Consider the following 19,376-nt stretch of genomic DNA (forward strand, 5'->3'; position numbering starts at 1 on the left):
ATGGTACTCTTCAACCAAGAATTACAAAGTGTTAGCAAAAGGTTTTCAGACTATTTCTCATTAAGGTGGTTCATTCTTGGAATAAGTTGTTTATTGGAGAAAGGACGAAAAATAACTACAATTTGTTTTGGCACACATCACTGCAGCAGCTGTCAAACCTGATTATAGTGCCCTGGAAGAGAATCATATTCCAGTGGGTGTTTCAGTAAGCATTAATGCACCCCCAGAGACAAACAATAAAATAGGTATGTTATGTATAATAGATTTAATCTACGTCTATTAATAAACATCGGGAATTAAATGATTAAACTTCTTGCGCAGTTGCATTTGTTTTTCTACATATTGGCCCAGAATGGTTCTTTTCAATTCTTTCTCCACTTGTATTTAGTGGACATGGAGAGCCAGATTTCCAACTGGTCTGAAACTTGTCTCTAAATCTTCATGCATAAATTTCCCTTTGCACATACAAAACCCTGCATTTGAACGCAAAAATCAGGTATTTGCAAGTCTACCCAATTTATCTGTGCAAATGTGGATTTTGCATTTATGTGCATATACGTATGCAATTTACCAGTTGAAAAATTAGATGAAAAATTATCCTGGAACACTTTTTTGCAGAATCTCCTTAATTATTTCTATAGTTAATCAAATACATTCAGATATTTTTCAGTATATCTCCTTGCAAAACTGGATACAAAAATTGAATTTGCAGAGCTAAATTTTCCTCTCTGAACCACATATTGGACCTTTTCAAGCCTATTCAGTTCTTCCAGTGTTCACACAACACCCACTGACTTGGGTAGAAGGCCTTGTGTGTGTAAGAAGAACAGACTAGTCTTTAAGTGATAGATCAGAGAATAGAGTTTACCCTTAAACCTTCAAGTTATATTTGACTGATTCTTAATATAATTCAAATGATGTTAACAGGATTAAGTCATCAAAAACAAGTGTTCTATTCGCTACCACATTTTCAACAAACCAACACAATTCAACATTTATTGCAATCCCTTCATTGTCTTATTTAAAAAACAGTAAATTAATCTTCCTTGTATCCACTTTCTCTTATTGAAATATGAAGAACTGATTTAAAGGTTATTTAGAGGGATTTCCAGTGTCAGCTCAGCTATTTAAGCCACTCTTATTTGAAATAAAATATAATTTGAATGTTTTAAACATGTATTTACTGTTACTCCAATTCAATTAGAGTAAGAGGGAGACAGATGTAGATGAAATTCTTCAACAGAAAGGTTAACTAAGTCTCCAAATTTGAACTTTACTTCTTACGGTTATAAAGATTCAAAGTGGGATTTCATCCATTCAGGACTGTATTATCATCACAGTTTTTTAATACTATTAACAAGCCCCCATTACTCCACTGGAAGAACATAATATTTTCATCCTCCTAAAAAGCTACCCCTACTGCTACTTCATGAATTAACAAGCAGACTGCACTCTTCTTCAAGAGTGAAAGCACATTATCTTCATGATATCTACAATAATCTGTGATAGTTGTCTTTCTTTGCTCTGATGTATTTGTTTCCTATATCAGCATAACTCTTTTCCTCCCATGTCAAACCTCTGAATACATTTTATTTAATGAATTTGGTATTTCTTTAAAGTGAGTTGCAAGAAGGCCTGGATGGTTTGGGCAATTAATTATGGTCTTTCACAAGATACCAATACAAGCGCCACCAGAATCCAAGCTGGCCTCAAAACCATCCCAAATTTTGCATCCACAAGTATGTCCTCACCATTTTTTTCAGCATGCACCCAGAACAGGGGAGGGGGGGAAGGGGAGAGAGAGACACAACTGTCGTTAATGGCTCCCTGAATCCCAGGCCAGTTTTGCACCAGCTTCAATTTTAGGACAGCCTATGGAGTGCTATTAACTATGACAGTTGAGGGGGGAGGGATAGCTCAGTGGTTTGAGCATTGGCCTGCTAAACCAAGGGTTGTGAGTTCAATCCTTGAGGGGGGCCATTTAGGGATCTGGGGCAAAAATTGGGGATTGGTCCTGCTTTGAGCAGGGGGTTGGATTAGATGACCTCCTGAGGTCCCTTCCAACCCTGAGATTCTATGATTCTATGAACAGCCAGAGTTTGGCATGCTCTTATATGCTCCAATATGCCCTTAAAGGGGTGGTCTTCCCCTTTAAGGAATAAAAGGTCCAGAGCCAGACAGCACTTTTGGATTATCAGACCTAGCTGAGAAGGAATCAAGTGATTATAAAAGCCAACAAGTTACTCAGGCGGGGAGGTGAGGAGCAGGAGGGAGGTTGGATCCTGTGGCAGGCCCTGGAATGAGAGACACAAGGGAAAAGGTCTTCGGGCTCCAGACTAGGTTATATGTGCAACTTCTGTTGAACGGTTTTTTTCTCACTGAAGAAAACAGTGTGTCTTAAGGAAGGGCTTGAAACGACTTGAGTATGGTGTTAGTCCTTCCGGGGATGAGAAGACAGTCCAGCTGCCATGCACCCTCTCTAGCAGGTTTGCAAGTAGGGTGGAATAAAGAGAAAGCTATTGTTGCCCTTTTCGACTCAAGCAGACAGTCAAATTTTGGGGCTTTGGGATGTTCCAACTGAAAGTAAAAATTGATGGAGTCTGGTATTTTCTTCTATGCAATTTTGTTTACTTACAAGGAATGAACAAAGTCCTGCTTCTCCAAACACAGGAGAAACCAAGAACAAAAGTCCCCAAACCTCTCTAGCCAACACCAGACTCAAAAGCTCTCTCTCTAGCTTCTTCTACCATCACACTGCATTTGCAATCTCCTGCTTGGTTCTCTTGCTTTTTGTCTCTCCCTCCCCATTCTTGTTCTTTTCTCAATTTCTTAGTTTCTGTGTGTCCTCTACACTCACCCCCCTTCTCCCCCCCCCCCCCCAACACTTACCTACCCCTGATCGCAATACGCAGTGGAACCCTCCATCCACATGGTACTAGTTTCTAGGCAGACTATTAGGCTTTGTTTTAGCTGTGGCCCCTTAACTGTCTTTTACAACTATCTTAAATGAAGGGTTCATTCACATATTAGTTTGAATGAGGTTTTAACTCAACGCATAAGTTTTTACCCAGCTCATAACACTATGCTGGCTCTGTACTTGCTATGGACTCCCCCACTCTGGGGGAACCCAAACGAGAGAAATATACTCAGTCTCTGCTCCCTTTGTGCCATGGGAGCAGCACAAAAGGCGTTGAGTGAGCCACAGAGTCTGGTCCTAAGTGTTTATATAAATGGCGAGTGGCTGGTCTCATGATTAAGGAAGAAATACTAAAAGTCAAGAGATATGATGTAAAAGTGAGTCTTTGCCTAAATAATAACAACTTTAGGAATAGGCTCAACATATCTAATAGTTGATCAAGTAGCATTGTCAACTGATCACCCCCAGAAAAAGTTACTAACCTACCTTATTATCAGGATTTTCAGGTCAGACATCATATGAATGATATAAAGTCTACTTTCAGGCCATTATAAAGACAAAACAGTTGTTGTTGCAGCTACTACTTCAGCCTAAGAAGGGTCTGACTTGGATACTGTATAAGAACGTACTGATGAGTCAAATCCGTTTGCTATTAAAATTCATAAAAGACAGAAAGATCTGCCTGAATAAATAATTAAAAATAGTGGAATTTGGTTGGGATATTATAAAAAAAACTTCCTCTCTACAGGACATATGGGGATGCTTCATTCTGTAGCTATTAAACCAAAAAGTCAGGTTCAGTTGACCTGTACTACCTTTAACCTATCTTGGTATAAGAGGGGAAATTATTGCATGAAATTGAGATGTCTATTATGGCAGGAATTGTATACAGTGATCTTAAATTATGTTGGATGAAATACTGACAGGGATATCAATATCAAGCCAGAAACACACTTAGTCCTGCTGGGAACTTACTCCTTTGATCAGTTGTTGGCTATACCTGATAGATTTATTTCCTTTGATTGACGGCTCATGCACGGACTCATAACAAATTAGAAGAATGTGCACATCACCTTCTCTCCAAAGTTGGTTTAGCTATGGAACATTATGCCCCCAGAAAGACATACTAGGATTAAGGAAGTTAAATATGTACAGTATAAAAATGCTCGCCAACCTTTTTTTAAAAAATTCAGTTTCCCAATAAAACCCAACTACAGTTAAAATGTTTGTCTGCTTTCCATTTTTTCCTTCTCCGTTAAAATCTTAATTACACTCATAATAGCAGCCAATTAATCATAGCGGTTAGAATGGAAAGAGCAACGAATCATCTAGTTCTCAATGTTACCAACTCTCCTAATTTTGTAATGAGTCTTGTGATATTTTATATTTTTCTTAAAGTCACAGCTACTGGAATCATATGGTTATCTGAATCTCTCAGCTTCCATTTCTTATTTAAAGTAAGTAGCACTCACAGTTTGAGAGAAAAGCTTGAAAGTCTAATGCTCTGAAATCGGAAGGCAAATAAAATTAACTCCAAACTTTTTTTTTTTAAATCTCATGATTTTTAACCGCTCGGGTTTGGCACCCATACTCCTCCTTCACATTACGGGCTGCTCCCTGCACTAGGTTTTCTAGTGCATTCTGCAGTCTTGTTTTAATTGTAACAAGCAATGGAGTTTTCACCAATTACCCTTAGGTGATTATTTCAAAATCTAATAGAATGCTTTGTTGTAGGGCATTCTTCCTGATGTTTAGCCTAAATATCATCTTTCTGAATTTCATCCTAGTAACTCTTAGGGCTTGTCTTCACTACGGAGCTAAATCAGTGCTGCTGCAATCATGCAGCGGCATCGATTTAGAGGGTCTAGTGAAGACATGCTCAATCGATGGGAGATCGCTCTCCCATCGATTTGCATACTCCACCTCAATGAGAGGTGGAAGCAATGTTGGCGGGAGAGCGTCTCCCGTCAACATAGCATAGTGTGGACTCCGCGGTAAGTAGATCTAAGCTATGTCGACTTGAGTTAGCGACTAACATAACTCAAACTACATAGCTTAGATCGACTGGCAGCGGTAGTGTAGACCAGGCTTGTGTAACACCCCTTGCATCAGCTATTGTTTAAATGGAGGTTTCTTTCCTGTAACAGGAGGTTTCTTGAGATAAGTGGTCCCTATCTGTATTCCACACATGGATACAGATGCACAACATGTGTCTGCGACTGGAGAATTTAGAAGTAGTGTTCTTCATGAAGGTATGGATGGAATGCCATGTTGCTGCCCTACAAATGTCCTGCATTTCCTGGGAAAAATAGGCTTGACTGTCGTTCAAAGTCTGCCAGTGACTTGTCTTATCTCTCCATAGGGAGGTAAGCCTTTGCTGAGGTCGAGTCTAGTGTTGTTCCCATAAAGTCGATGGTTTTAATGGGAATCAAAGTAGGCTTTTCCCTGTTTCCCTCATTCCCAAGGATGCCAGAAGACAGAGCAATGATAAGATTGCCGACTGAACTTCCCACCAGAAGCCAATCATCCAGGTACAGGACCTTGATGTAGCCACTTCATCTCATCTGGGCTGCCACCACTGAGAAGACAATGGGTCCTATTGCCAGCCCGAACAGAAGTACTCTGAACTGGTAGTGGTCCTGTCCAGAAATCTGAGGAACCTTCAGATGGAGAAAGTCAGATGGAGAAGGACCTGTTCTTGTATCTATAAGAGTATCCCTTATCCCCGTAAGAGGCCCAAGGAAATAGTTCCTTGGGCTTAGCTGCTCTGGCCTCTGCTCCAAAGTTCATGCTCAGAGGGACATGGTTCACAGATTGAGGCTGCTGTACAGGAAAAGTCCCCCGATCTGGAGCTGATTGGGGTCTCATGAGGTACTTCCTCAGTCAAAGCTCTCATCCCTCTTGAGGTTGGAGAGGGGAGGAGTGGCAGATGCTGCAGTTGGTGGAGATGTGAGCCTCCCCAACCGAGTAAAGGCAGCACTGGCGGTCATCGCTGACCAAGACAAGCGAGGGCAGGAGACACACTTCTTCAACCCTGGGACTCTGGGCATAGTCCGTCTCCTGAGGAGTGTGTGTGGGGAAGGGAGGGGGCACAATAGGAAGGGTCCCTGGGAGGAAAACTGCATTAAGTGTAAAACTGCTAAAGCACTAAAAATTGTAAAACACTAAAATCATTTACAACATATTTACAGATAGGAAGACAAAAAAGCTTCAGACACAGAGGATTCCAACTGAGGCCATGTGGAAGTAAGAAGGAACTGGGGAAGTGGTGTGGTCAGTCTGCACCTTCCCTTATACACTCGGTACTATCATAAGGAGCGCCAAAGTGCGGGTGCGGACCAACGGACACTACTTGCAAATTCTCCAGTTTCATGCGCATAGAGTGCTTGCATACCAACATGTGAAATACACATTGGGATCAGCATTCAAAGAAGAATCACAGGAAAGAGGACAAAAAGAAAAGGAGTACTTGTGGCACCTTAGAGACTAACAAATTTATTTGAGCATAAGCTTTCATGAGCTACAGCTCACTTCATCGGATGCATTCAGTGGAAAATACAGTGGGGAGATTTATATACACAGAGAACATGAAACAATGGGTGTTACCATACACACTGTAATGAGAGTGATCAGGTAAGGTGAGCTATTACCAGCAGGAAAGCAGGGGGGGAAAAAACCTTTTGTAGTGATAATCAAGGTGGGCCATTTCCAGCAGTTGACAAGAACATGTGAGGAACAGTGGGGGGGGGGGAATAAACATGGGGAAATAGTTTTACTTTGTGTAATGACCCATCCAATCCCAGTCTTTATTCAAGCCTAAGTTAATTGTATCCAGTTTGCAAATGAATTCCAATCCAGCAGTCTCTCATTGGAGTCTGCTTTTGAAGTTTTTTTGTTGAACAATTGCCACTTTTAGGTCTGCAATCGAGTGACCAAAGAGATTGAAGTGTTCTCCGACTGGTTTTTGAATGTTATAATTCTTGATGTCTGATTTGTGTCCATTTATTCTTTTATGTAGAGACTGTCCAGTTTGGCCAATGTACATGGCAGAGGGGCATTGCTGGCACATAATGGCATATATCACATTGGTAGATGTGCAGGTGAACGAGCCTCTGATAGTGTGGCTGATGTTATTAGGTCCTATGATGGTGTCCCCTGAATAGATATGTGGACACAGTTGGCAACGGGCTTTGTTGCAAGGATAGGTTCCTGGGTTAGTGGTTCTGTTATGGTGTGTGGTTGCTGGTGAGTATTTGCTTCTGGTTGGGGGGCTGTCTGTAAGCAAGGACTGACCAGTCTCCCAAGATCTGTGAGAGTGATGGGTCGTCCTTCCGGATAGGTTGTAGATCCTTGATGATGCGTCGGAGAGGTTTTAGTTGGGGCTGAAGGTGAAGGCTAGTGGCATTCTGTTATTTTCTTTGTTGGGCCTGTCCTGTAGTAGGTAACTTCTGGGTACTCTTCTGGCTCTGTCAATCTGTTTCCTCACTTCAGCAGGTGGGTATTGTAGTTGTAAGAACGCTTGATAGAGATCTTGTAGGTGTTTGTCTGAGGGGTTGGAGCAAATACGGTTGTATCGCAGAGCTTGGCTGTAGACAATGGATCGTGTGGTGTGGTCTGGATGAAAGCTGGAGGCATGTAGGTAGGAACAGCGGTCAGTAGGTTTCCGGTATAGGGTGGTGTTTATGTGACCATCGCTTATTAGCACTGTAGTGTCCAGGAAGTGGATCTCTTGTGTGGACTGGTACAGGCTGAGGTTGATGGTGGGATGGAAATTGTTGAAATCATGGTGGAATTCCTCAAGGGCTTCTTTTCCATGGGTCCAGATGATGAAGATGTCATCAATGTAGCGCAAGTAGAGTAGGGGCATAGGGGACGAGAGCTGAGGAAGCGTTGTTCTAAGTCAGCCATAAAAATGTTGGTATACTGTGGGTCCATACAGGTACCCATAGCAGTGCCGCTGATTTGAAGGTATACATTGTCCCCAAATGTGAAATAGTTATGGGTGAGGACAAAGTCACAAAGTTCAGCCACCAGGTTTGCCATGACATTATGGGGGATACTGTTCCTGACAGCGTGTAGTCCATCTTTGTGTGGAATGTTGGTGTAGAGGGCTTCTACATCCATAGTGGCTAGGATGGTGGACAGGAAAGAGGACAGACACTGTTGTCTTCAAGTTTGCTTTATATCATAAAAATACGATTGATATAATACAGTTTTAAAAATTGTATTTCATTATGAAATATTCTCTAGTGTCTCATAAAAATTGAAAATTTGGTAGCTGACATTAAATGTTATCTATAAGATTAAACAGAAAAAAAACAACAAATGATTTGCAAAGGGGATACTAATTATGAGCTTGGCAGGCTTTTCAGGACCAATCTGGGATTGTTAAATAGTTCCGTAGCGTATGGGGGTGAAGTTGACAAGGTAGAGCTAGTAACTAATGTTACTATTTGTGTTTTTAAAAGGATTGTACCCCAGCAACCCTCTTCATAAAGTGAAAGGCAAAGAGAGATGATAGAGAACAAGGACTATTCTTAAAAACTCAGCAGCTTCCTGAACCCAATTCTGCACTGTGCAATTCCCACTGAAGTCAACTGGACTATTTCATGTGCTTAAAATTAAGCATGTGCATAAATCTTTGCAGACTGGTCCTAATTTTTCAAATAAAATGGCTTTACAATGTCTGGGTTTTTGTTTTTTGTGTTTTGAGTTTTTTATAAACAAGAACTAAGAAAAAAATTAGATTGGGTTGATGCTTGAAATTCTTGTGTTTCACTGGATAATGTAACTAGCAAACAAATAAAATTCACAAATACTTCCGTAAAAGACTTGTCTTGAAGTAACAATAACTGAATTAAGTAACAGACTGTGGTATCAAGTTGAAATGTTGATTTACTGTGGGAGAAATGTTTCAACAATTCCTTTTATTTTATTATGAAATCTAGAATGCCTCAACTACATTAAAGTGTTTGAAGGCATTCCACTTAATTTTAGAAGATAGACTTGTGATTGTGAGAGGCTAAATAAACTTGCGAGAAAATGAAATCAGGATGAACTGAATTCCAACTATTTAATAATCAACTGAAGTGCAACATAGCTGAGATATCAATCAGAACTGATCTCTAATTTGAAATGTTATAAACCAGCTTTAATAACAGGTTTCAGAGTAGCAGCCGTGTTAGTCTGTGTTCGCAAAAAGAAAAGGAGTACTAGTGGCACCTTAGAGACTAACCAATTTATCTGAGCATAAGCTTTTGTGAGCTACAGCTCACTTCATCAAAGAACCCATATGTTCTACAATTTACTTCTTCCATCAAATTAACAGATTTGTGCTGAAATTCAGTTAGATCTTTAAAAAAGGTGACTTCTTTGTAGAAATTAAGTGTTTGAGATAAAGAACAGCCAGTAGATCTAAACAGGTTTGGTGCTCAAGTCCCAACAGTTTCACAAAGTTATTTTCAGTCAGACAGTTTGCAATAGAAAACATGTGGCATCTAAATCTCCTGTCTGCATAAACATTAGGATGGTGTTTTAAAAGTTTCTTGTATTATATTCCTTTTCATGCTGTTTACAAACAAATAACTCCTACAGTAAAGACATGCACACAATAAATGTACATTTTTCTTTAAATATAATAGCATAAAAGTGATCATAAAAATAATTACATTTTCACAGCTAAGTATTAATTCCAATTTTAACTTAGCTTTATTTTCTTTTAAGACAACTGGTAAAGTGACATTAGAACAGATAAACATTTTAAAAGACAAAACATCAACCAGAAGCTACTGATCTTAATTCTTCGGGATGATCCTCATAGAATCAATACAGCTAGTAAGTGAGTAATGCCTTGGATAAAATTAAAATAGATGATCCTTAGACTTCTTTAATTAAAACCTTTGGTGCTTAAAATAGGCAAATATTATAAAACTGGTGATCTTTCCAAATTATGTATTGGTTTAAAGAATACAAATACAGATAAAATGTAACAGAGTGATGTTAACTACTTAGCAAGCCTGCCAAACATCACCGAGTAAATCCTCTGATAAGAAAAAAAGTGAACGAGGTGAGATTACACAGCTAATGCCCAGGGATAAAGTAAGGTCATAGAAGCTTGAGATGACAGAGGATTTTCGAGACAGGCTCTTTTTTAAGCATTCCACCCAAACACTTATGGAATCTGGCGCCTTCTTCTATTAAATGTTAGAACTGTACTAAAATATGAATGTTCCTAGCAGTCTACGATCTTCTAACTTCCTCCCATGGATAAATATTTATAATAGTGGTAATCAAATACAGTGACATTACCACTGTACAATATAGATATGGGTGATAGATATTCTTTTTCCTTGCTTCTCATTTATATTAACATTTGATCAGTATATTTCATGGCTTTCTAATGTTTTTGTAATCATATATATATATGATATGTGGCTGAAAGATATAGAAAATATCAGAGAGTTAAAACTAAACCCCAAATTTAAAATGTGGGCACCTACATGTCCGGTCATGCAAACCTTTACTTATACAGAAACGTAGCCTGTGATGGAACATATAAAACTTTACATACAGATGGGCAGGAGAAGGGCTAACACAGGACTAAGAGAAACAGGAACTATTCCAGTTGGCCCCTCCTTACTCTAAACTCTTACACAACAGGGCTCTATCTTGCACAAAATGAAGAAATCGACAAAGATTTGGACCAGATGATGTGGTTATATTCAACTGAGAGCAGGAGACTTATTTAAAGATCAAACCGTATGTAGCAAAGGGTGGCTACAGTAAGCCATTTATTGTTTGACTGAGCTGGAAGGAATCAGGTATTATACATTTGGGAGAGGCTAAGCAAATGAAGGACAGTGGTTTGACACAGAGAGTGGCAGATCCACCACCATCTCTTGCCTAACCTCAACCCTGTTACCATATATGACCAGACCCCACTTTCACCTATCCTCAAAACTTTCTTTCATGACCACACACAGGAAGCCTTTGTGGAGCAAAGTTGTGCAAAAGGACATCCCCTGTGCAGACTTTGCAAACATTTGCCCGTGTAGCAGAACTCACGCCACATGTGAGACTCTCCACACCAACATAGGCATGTCTGGATTTTCCCATTATTGTGCTGTGGGATATTTTAAAGCCTTGGGGTAATCAAGGGTTGCTCATTGTTCTCCTTTATTAGGGAGAGTCACCAAATGGCTGATGTTTCACGTGAAAACAGATGAATGGGAATTTAGGCTGCTGAAAGGAGATGAATGTCAGATAGTGCAGCCATGTGTGCCACCTGACTTTTGCGCTCTTCAGCAGGAAGATTACTTAGAGAGTGGGGCTTCCCTTGAGCCCACTCCCATGGCCTGCCATGCCTAACCTTTATCCCTCTTTATGGAGAAGGAGCAGCAGAGGCATTAATACCGATAGATTTCCACTAGATGCCTGCAGATTACATGGGAAGCAAGCGGTCCTCCATCCCTTCATTCAAATCAACCCATCTAAATCCAAAGAGCCTAATCAATGAAATTGAAATGTAGGGTTTTGATAGAATCCCAGGGAGAAGGAAGCCTGTAATTTTGCAAGCAGTTATTTGTGGAAGTAAATAGGGACAATCTACCTTGCAATCGTGAATTCAATAAAGTAGATGGACATTTACATGCCCCATTTGCATCCACAAATAATTGTGCCCACAAAACTGCATCCATAATAAACTGCAGGCACAAAAAAGTTAGGTAGGACTTTAAAAATCAGGCCAGATACTTTTTGTGTGAAATAACAACTTAGAGGAAAAAGTATTGCTTTCATTCTTTATCATAGAGATGTTTATGATAGATGTCTTTTACTACATGGGCTGCAAGAAAAATGTTGCTTAGAAGTCAGATACATCTTTATTTTCTTCAACTGTATTTTTCACTTATTTTTTCTTATGTTTATAAGTGATATTTTATTAGTTCGTGAAAACTAATAAATTAAGAAAACTTGGTATTTAGGTTCCTAAATACCTGATTTAAGTGCACAAGTGCACTTCTGAATGCCCAAAAAGAATTGGCTGTCCTAATTAAGCTGTCCACATTAGAAAACTGGACTAGTAGTATAACATAGAAAATAATACCTCAATCCATTATTCTAAAGAAAAATGTATACATGATAAATGTATTTTAAAACTATATTTAAGTATACGTTCTTCCTTCCTTCTTTCCAGACACATTGGAGAAACAAAAGTGGAATGGAAAAGAAGATGCAGACTATATGAAATCTAAGTTTATGAGCTACCAAACCACCATCAGAAGTCATCCAATTTAGAAGCAGTTGTCTCTCATACCAGCAGTTTACTTCTCTTTATGTGCCATCTTTTCATCAATTAGTTCTATTATGGGTGCCGCACGTTGACAGCAGAACTTAGATAAAATAGACTGGTCCATAGGAAAAGTATAACTATAGACTAGATACACTTCAGGAAGCTAAATTGCATTTTTTGGCTAAAAGTTTGGCACATTTGGGACAGGACTGTGTGGTATGGCACCTGGTGAGGCTGCAATGGAAAGGATACATCCTCCTGTGGGGTTAAATACTGAAGTCCTTCCTCAGAGAGAACTCCCATGAAAACTAAGAAATAAGTAAGGTCATTAGGATTTGCCCCCTGCAGTTTATTTAATAAAATTCAGTAATCAGCTGGACAAAAATGAAAAAACACTCCATATTACTATTAGACTGGTAAATAATCCAAGATGTGGATGGTGCCATTTTGAGAAGTTTTGATGCATGCCTGGCAGCACGTTTATCCTGCCAAATGATGCCTCGAATAAAACATGAGACAACAACTAAAACAATCCAGGATACTTTCTGCACAACAGACTTTTAGAAGATCTGGTGACTGTCATGGAAATGATGCACAGTAGTTCTCAAGAACAATCTTTTTTTTAATATACTTTGTCTTAAAGACAATGAGGGTATGTGGTAATATCAAGAAGAAATAGAAAGTTTTAGGTTGAGACTATGCTTTTATTTATGTGGCAAAAGTGACATTTGGAGTACATTCATATTTTATTTCACTTTTTCCTGTTGTTTCATATATACTGAATGCTTATTTATAGCCAGATCGACAGCTGTAAAATAATAAAATAAAACATTTTTAAAAGTGAATGAGCAGCTTGTGGAAAATAATTTAAATGGAAAACACAGAACTATGTGCAGTGATTGCACTTAACATTTAACATTATTTCTTATACTACTTTTTAGCAGTAACATATAATAATATGTAAAAATAAAATAAAATAAATTTCAAGGGGATTTTGAAAATTATCAACAGGTGTATAATGCACAGCAGTATTCTTACATCCCTACTCAGTCTCCTTATATATAAATAGTGAGTAGATTTACCATACCATATCTAGTGCAGTACCTGAACACCACAGCGTTAGCCACAATGCAGACTCGCCTTGATTTTGTCTGTTTTAGTTAGAACCTTTACAATGTATTCTGTGTATATAATTATCCATACTCTTGGGAACAATCTGATCTTACTGTGTTTTACCATTATTGGCTAATTTAGATAATAAGTTATAGACTATAAATGAATTGTTAAAAAAAGAAGAAAAAAAGAAGATGACAGAACAAACATGGAGAAAGAGGGCAGAATTTAGATTCTAAAACATCTAAGAGTCTTACCTTATCCTTGACATTGCTGCTTGGCTGTGGAGACTAATGCCAGAATTAATTATTGTTAGTTTTAAAATCTTAGCCTGCGAGGTGACAGCAATTAGGAGGCAGAAAGTAAAAAGTAAACTAAAGGAATTAATGCAACTTTATACCACCTAAACATTGATCAACTTCTGAAACTAACAGAACTCTAGTACCAAAAATCCTTCAGTGCTAGGATATTTATTTACATGTGCAATAATTTAGATAAGACAATATGAAAGCTGAGAGCAAAACTAATAAATTGGAGAAACTACCCAAACTGATATTTGCATTCTCAGTAAAATATATCCCTTTGTACACATTTTAATCCTGAAAATTCACTTCTGCCAAACCTATGAAAAGGGAATCAATATTCTTTATCTATAATCATCCTCATGTTCCCTATTTAAAATTCATTAAAACACAAAACCATCCTAATATGTGCATGGTTTTAATTATCAGAGGGGTAGCCATGTTAGTCTGTATCCACAAAAACAACGAGGAGTCCGGGGGCACCTTAAAGACTAACAGATTTATTTGAGCATAAACTTTCTGAAGAAGTGGGTTCTTTACCCACGAAAGCTTACGCCCAAATAAATCTGTTAGCCTTTAAGGTGCCACTGGACTCTTTGTTGTTTTTATGGTTTTAATTGATTACCTGTATGATTTCTTTCCTTGCCCTATCCTCTCCTTCCTGTTTGCCTGCCTCCCTCCCGTCTGTCATCTCTGAAGTTTGGAGTAGAAGCTCTTTAATCATAGAATATCAGGGTTGGAAGGGACCTCAGGAGGTCAAAGCAGGACAAATTCCCAACTAAATCATCCCAGCCAGAGCTTTGTCAAGCCTGACCATAAAAACATCTAAGGAAGGAGATTCCACCACTTCCCGAGGTAACCCATTCCAGTGCTTAAGTTCCATACTTTTCATAGAATCAAAGAATATTAGGGTTGGAAGAGACCTCAGGAGGTCATCTAATCCAATCCCCTGCTCAAAGCAGGACCAACACCAACTAAATCATCCCAGCCAAGGCTTTGTCAAGCCAGGCCTTAAAAACCTCTAAGGATGGAGATTCCACCACCTCCCTAGATAACCCATTCCAGTGCTTCACCACCCTCCTACTGAAATAGTGTTTCCTAATAGCCAATCTAAACCTCCCCCACTACAACTTGAGACCATTACTCCTTGCTCTGTTAGGGAGGAACTTTAAGGGAGGAACTGCAGCTTTTATATCTTCCGTGGAGCATCTAGCACATTTTTGGGGTTCCATGAAATAATAAATGAAATATTTGTCAGTCTTGAAAGCGTCAGTTCAGTATTAATCTTTGTCTGACCAAAAGAAACTACTGTTTAAAGGAAGCTTTACTTTTAAACTTAGGCTTAACAGCATAGAAACTTGAAATCAGCAGCACCAAGGCAACAGTATCTGCACTGCACACCATTAATTACTGTCAGCTCAAGTCTTTTACAGTCACAAACTAGTTCCTTGAAATCGATTGTCAGTTCAGTGATGCAAGTGGAAAACATATCAGGCTAACTGTTGAAAGTATGGTATAGATCCAAAAAAAGCAAGCTGGACAAGTTGTTTGTTTAGACATTTCAACTCGGTTAATGAAAATCACCTAGAATATAATATGTCACTCTATCATACAAGAGGCTTTTATTCAAGAGCAATTTCAGAATGCTGTCTACTTAGACCAGATAAGAGTAAAAAACCCCTCAGAGGTAAGGCTTTTAGTCACCGGGGCCAAGGTTAGCTACCACTTCTCCAACGGCATCTCTTTGATACTGACGGAAAGAACTGTGACAACAATAAAAGGATGAGGTTGGGCTACATGATAGAGTGGGTGAAAATCCCAGAAGTTAACTCTGATTGACCCAATAGCTTCTGTCACAGTCTCTGATTAATGAGAGCCTACATGGCATAGAGCCTTGTTCTGGATTGGGTAATGAGGATAGAACACAGGCAAAGCTCCTGCTTTGGAATTTAGTCTTTCATCTTTAGATTAGTGGTTCAAACTCAACCCAGCACAATGACCAAAAGTCATAACAATACAGCCAGCACCTACATACTACAATGACAAGCTCAGCAGAAGCAGAGAGAGAAAAAGAGAGAGAGAGAGATCTGATTCGGATAGTTGATCAGTGACCTACATGAAATGAGTTTGTGATCTCAGTCCAGTTCCCAGGGGACAAGCATCCATGTAATCAAAACTACCAACATTAATTAGAACCCATATTGGCATTCTCAGCAAGGAGTTAACAGAACTAGAGAATAAACTACCTTCTCACTCCTCTAAGTGGTCCCTTCTATAAGGGGAGGGGCAGTATGGGAAGTGCTTCTAACTACTCCCATCTTTGCTATACCTGTTCTGTGGCTAGAGGAAGTGCCTATCCACTGTGGAACATCTGGTAATTTTCACAAGCATTAAGTTCACTTAGAAATAAAGAAAAAAAGCCAACCTAGAGCTTTCCACAGAAATCAAACAAACTCATCTCAAGTGAAAGTTATTTCCCAAATGTCCAGTTTCCATATCAAACTAAGATTAAAATATTTATGTCAAACCTAAAACACAGTGTGAAAAAAGATGAAAAATGTAAAAGTCCACTTACTAGATGTCCAGGAGTAAGCACTATATTCTGAGTTAGAAATCTGCTTAGTTACACTTTCACAGCTCCAAATGAGAAACCAAGTAAAGAAAGAATTGTGTTGCTGATTAATTCACATTTGAAATAGGAATTAAAAAAAAATCAGATGAAATCAGTCAAAAGGTGAATAAAATAGTGTAAAATATTACACATATTGTTTACTTGAATAAGATTATTTATTTTGAGGGTTTCTGGTGATAGTATAAACTGCATAAGGATCATGAATCATCAGAATACTCACATAAAAATTCAGCCATATAATATATAAACCATGTTACCAACCTTGCAAACAGGCATATGCTTAACTTGAAGCATGCCAGGTGCCAAGTCTCATTTACCTCAACAGGACTACTTACATGTTTAAAGTGAAGCACATGGAGGATCAGGGCCACAGGAAATATTTTACTTTAGTGTAAAAATAACTCAGTATACCCTAGTTTACTTTACTTAAAATATATACACAATTTACATCACTTAATTCCATAATATAATTGTGTGTGATTACCTATACATTCAGCATGCTGTATATTGATATCATTGATGTTTCTGAACATTTCTAGTTGCTTTTAAATATTCAGCCATCATGGTATCCTTACAGGTTTTTTACATTATACTGTAAATTATAGAACTGTAGAGCCTGTACATTAAGACTATCACTCTTCCAGGTATCTATATAGTTTTGACATTACTGATTACTTCAACTTAGACTATGTTCTAAATGACACATTATAAAACTCCTTGTGCTGCACAACTGCTATTTCTTAAAAGCTAAATGCAAGCAAATCTCTAATTTTCCTTGCTAAAACAGGGTCACCACACGTGCTTAAATTTGTGACACAGATAATTTCCACCCCCTAACTTAGCAAAGTTCATACAAGACCAAGTAGCAAGTTGTATAAAAAAGCGTTATGCTACCAACTTTGTTACCTTGACAAAGGCAGACACCGATATATTTGTAATAGTCTTTGGTGTTTGCATCTATGTATACGTGCACTTATGAAGGTATGTACACAAACTTGTGAGCATGCCTGTTTGCATTTCTATTGCACTTATGTATATGCACTTGTGTCTGTGTATGGTAATATGTATGCACTTTGGTATGTACTGGTGCATGCCTAAATGTTTGTAAGCTCATGCATGCTTCTATGCAACCAGTTAAGCGTCCGCGTAGGCATGCATGTGCGTGTACATGGTGTGTGCTGGTCTGTGCACATCCACGTGGGCGTGTGTGTGCACACAGTGTGCGCTCATGTTCACTACGAGCGCACATTTCCAGCGCCCAGGGGACCCCGCCGTACCTTTCCTCTCCTGGACGCGGAATATGAACTCCCAGCTGGCTGACTCTTCCCTGTCCAGGGTCCTGGCGAGAGTCACCTCCCCGCTCTCCCTGTCCACTCGCAGCGGGGACTCCTCTGCGGGCGGAGACACCAGCTCGAACCAGGCTGAGGCGAACCTGGCCGGGGCCAGCGTGGTCAGCAGGGTCCCGGGCCGGGCATCCTCGGGCAAGGAGAGCGCCAGCGGGGAGTCGGGCTGGAGCAGGGTCCGGCGGCTGCGCTGGGGCGGCGGCGGCAGCTGCTTGACCTGAGGCAGCACCTCGATGTCCAGGGGGGCGCTGAGCAGAGGCGGCTGCCCGCGGTCCCGGGCGAAGAGGCGCAGCGGGATGGGCGCCCGCACGTGCAGCAGGGACTGCACCAGCAGCACGCGGCCGCTGCGCGGCACCACGAAGAAGTGCGGGCTGCCCGGCCGGGCGAAGTAGCGCAGCTCGGCGTTGGCGCCCGCGTCTGCGTCCTCGGCGCGCACCTGCCACACCTGAGACCTGAGCGCCAGCGTCTCCTCCACGCGGAGCCGGGTGACGCCGCCCGGGGCGCCCGGACCGGCCAAGCGCGGCGCGTTGTCGTTGGCGTCCAGCACCAGCACGGTGAGGGTGGCCAGCTCGGCGGGCGGCGCGCCGCGCGGCGGGCAGTGCTTGCAGCACAAGCCCAGGCGGAAGGCGTAGAGCGCCCGCGCCTCGCGGTCCAGCGGCCGGCGGGTGCGCAGCCACACCTGGCCCGAGCGCGCCTGCAGCGACACCTGGAAGTGCGCGTGGTCCTCCCCCAGCAGCTGCAGGTGCCAGCGGCGCCCCTGCACCTTGGCGCACCAGGGCTCCGGTCCCAGGCGGGTCAGCGGGATGCTCAGCCCGCTCACCCGCGTGCCCGCCGGCCAGTTCTCCGGGACCTGGCCCCGGAATGAGGGTCTCCGCCTGCGGGCGGCGACGGAAGCGGCCAGAGCCCAACACACAAGCAGCCACCAAGGGAGCCGCAGCCGGCCAAGGCAGCCCATGTCGCCTCCGAGGGAGCGGGGGGTCCCGCCTGCTTGGGGCTCCCAGAGCGGCCGCCGCTGCTGCCGGGCACCGAGCTGGCTCCGCTCCCTCCGCTGCAGGCTGTGTAGCGCCGAGGCGTGCCTCGCTGGGCTGCTGCGGAGGAGCTGAAGGGTCAGGGAGGGGCCAGGGGGCGGGGAACAAGGGGGGGATTAGTGCCGAAGATCCCCGGGGATTTAGTAGCCCATCCCTCTTCCCGCTCAGTCTGTGTCTCTACACACTCCCCCTTGGAGATGCTGTCACAGCGGAAGTCTCCCCTCGCCCACCCGTGCAGGCTCTCGCCGCTCACTACTGCTGTAGTGGCACGACAAACTTGCAGAAGTTTTGCTCCAGCGTAAGATATGCAGGCGCTGCACTCTCTCGGAGAGGAACCCTAAACGGGAGCTCAGCCCTTCTGCTACTAGTGCCTATTCCTGAGCAGGGGGCAAGATGCTGGGTAGTGGGACGCACACGCGCCCCGCCGCCCAAAGTCTCTTCTGTGTCTCACCAGCACACAGACAGATACGAAAAATACAAACCCTAGGTACAAACACTGTGTGAAAGAGTCCCCGGCACCCGCCGCTTCTCTCACACAGTCTCTGTCTCCTACAGAGACACTCTCGCATCCACATTCTCCTTGAAAAGATTGTCTCTGTTTCTTTCTCACACATACACTTCAGCGGTTCACAAGGTTATTATGTGAGGGTCACTCAGACATGCACAAAACAGAAAGCAACTGCTATAAAATATATAATTTAAATCTAGCATTTTAGAAAATTACACACAACATAATGCTTCAAAATACTACA

At 41.3% G+C, this 19,376-nt stretch overlaps 1 protein-coding gene across 1 annotated transcript in view; it reads right to left on the minus strand.

Annotated features, from left to right (window-relative positions):
• Nucleotides 1-18,551, minus strand: part of LOC141996573 (neural-cadherin-like) — a 104,117-nt gene extending 85,566 nt beyond the window's left edge. Inside the window, exon 1 of the mRNA XM_074968716.1 lies at nt 17,531-18,551. Coding sequence (XP_074824817.1) covers nt 17,531-18,551 — 1,021 coding nt within the window. The remainder of the gene's footprint in view (nt 1-17,530) is intronic.
• Nucleotides 18,552-19,376: the final 825 nt, after the last annotated feature.

The sequence above is a fragment of the Natator depressus genome, chromosome 12 (genome assembly GCF_965152275.1).
Source record: "Natator depressus isolate rNatDep1 chromosome 12, rNatDep2.hap1, whole genome shotgun sequence".
Taxonomy (NCBI): Eukaryota; Metazoa; Chordata; order Testudines; family Cheloniidae; genus Natator; species Natator depressus.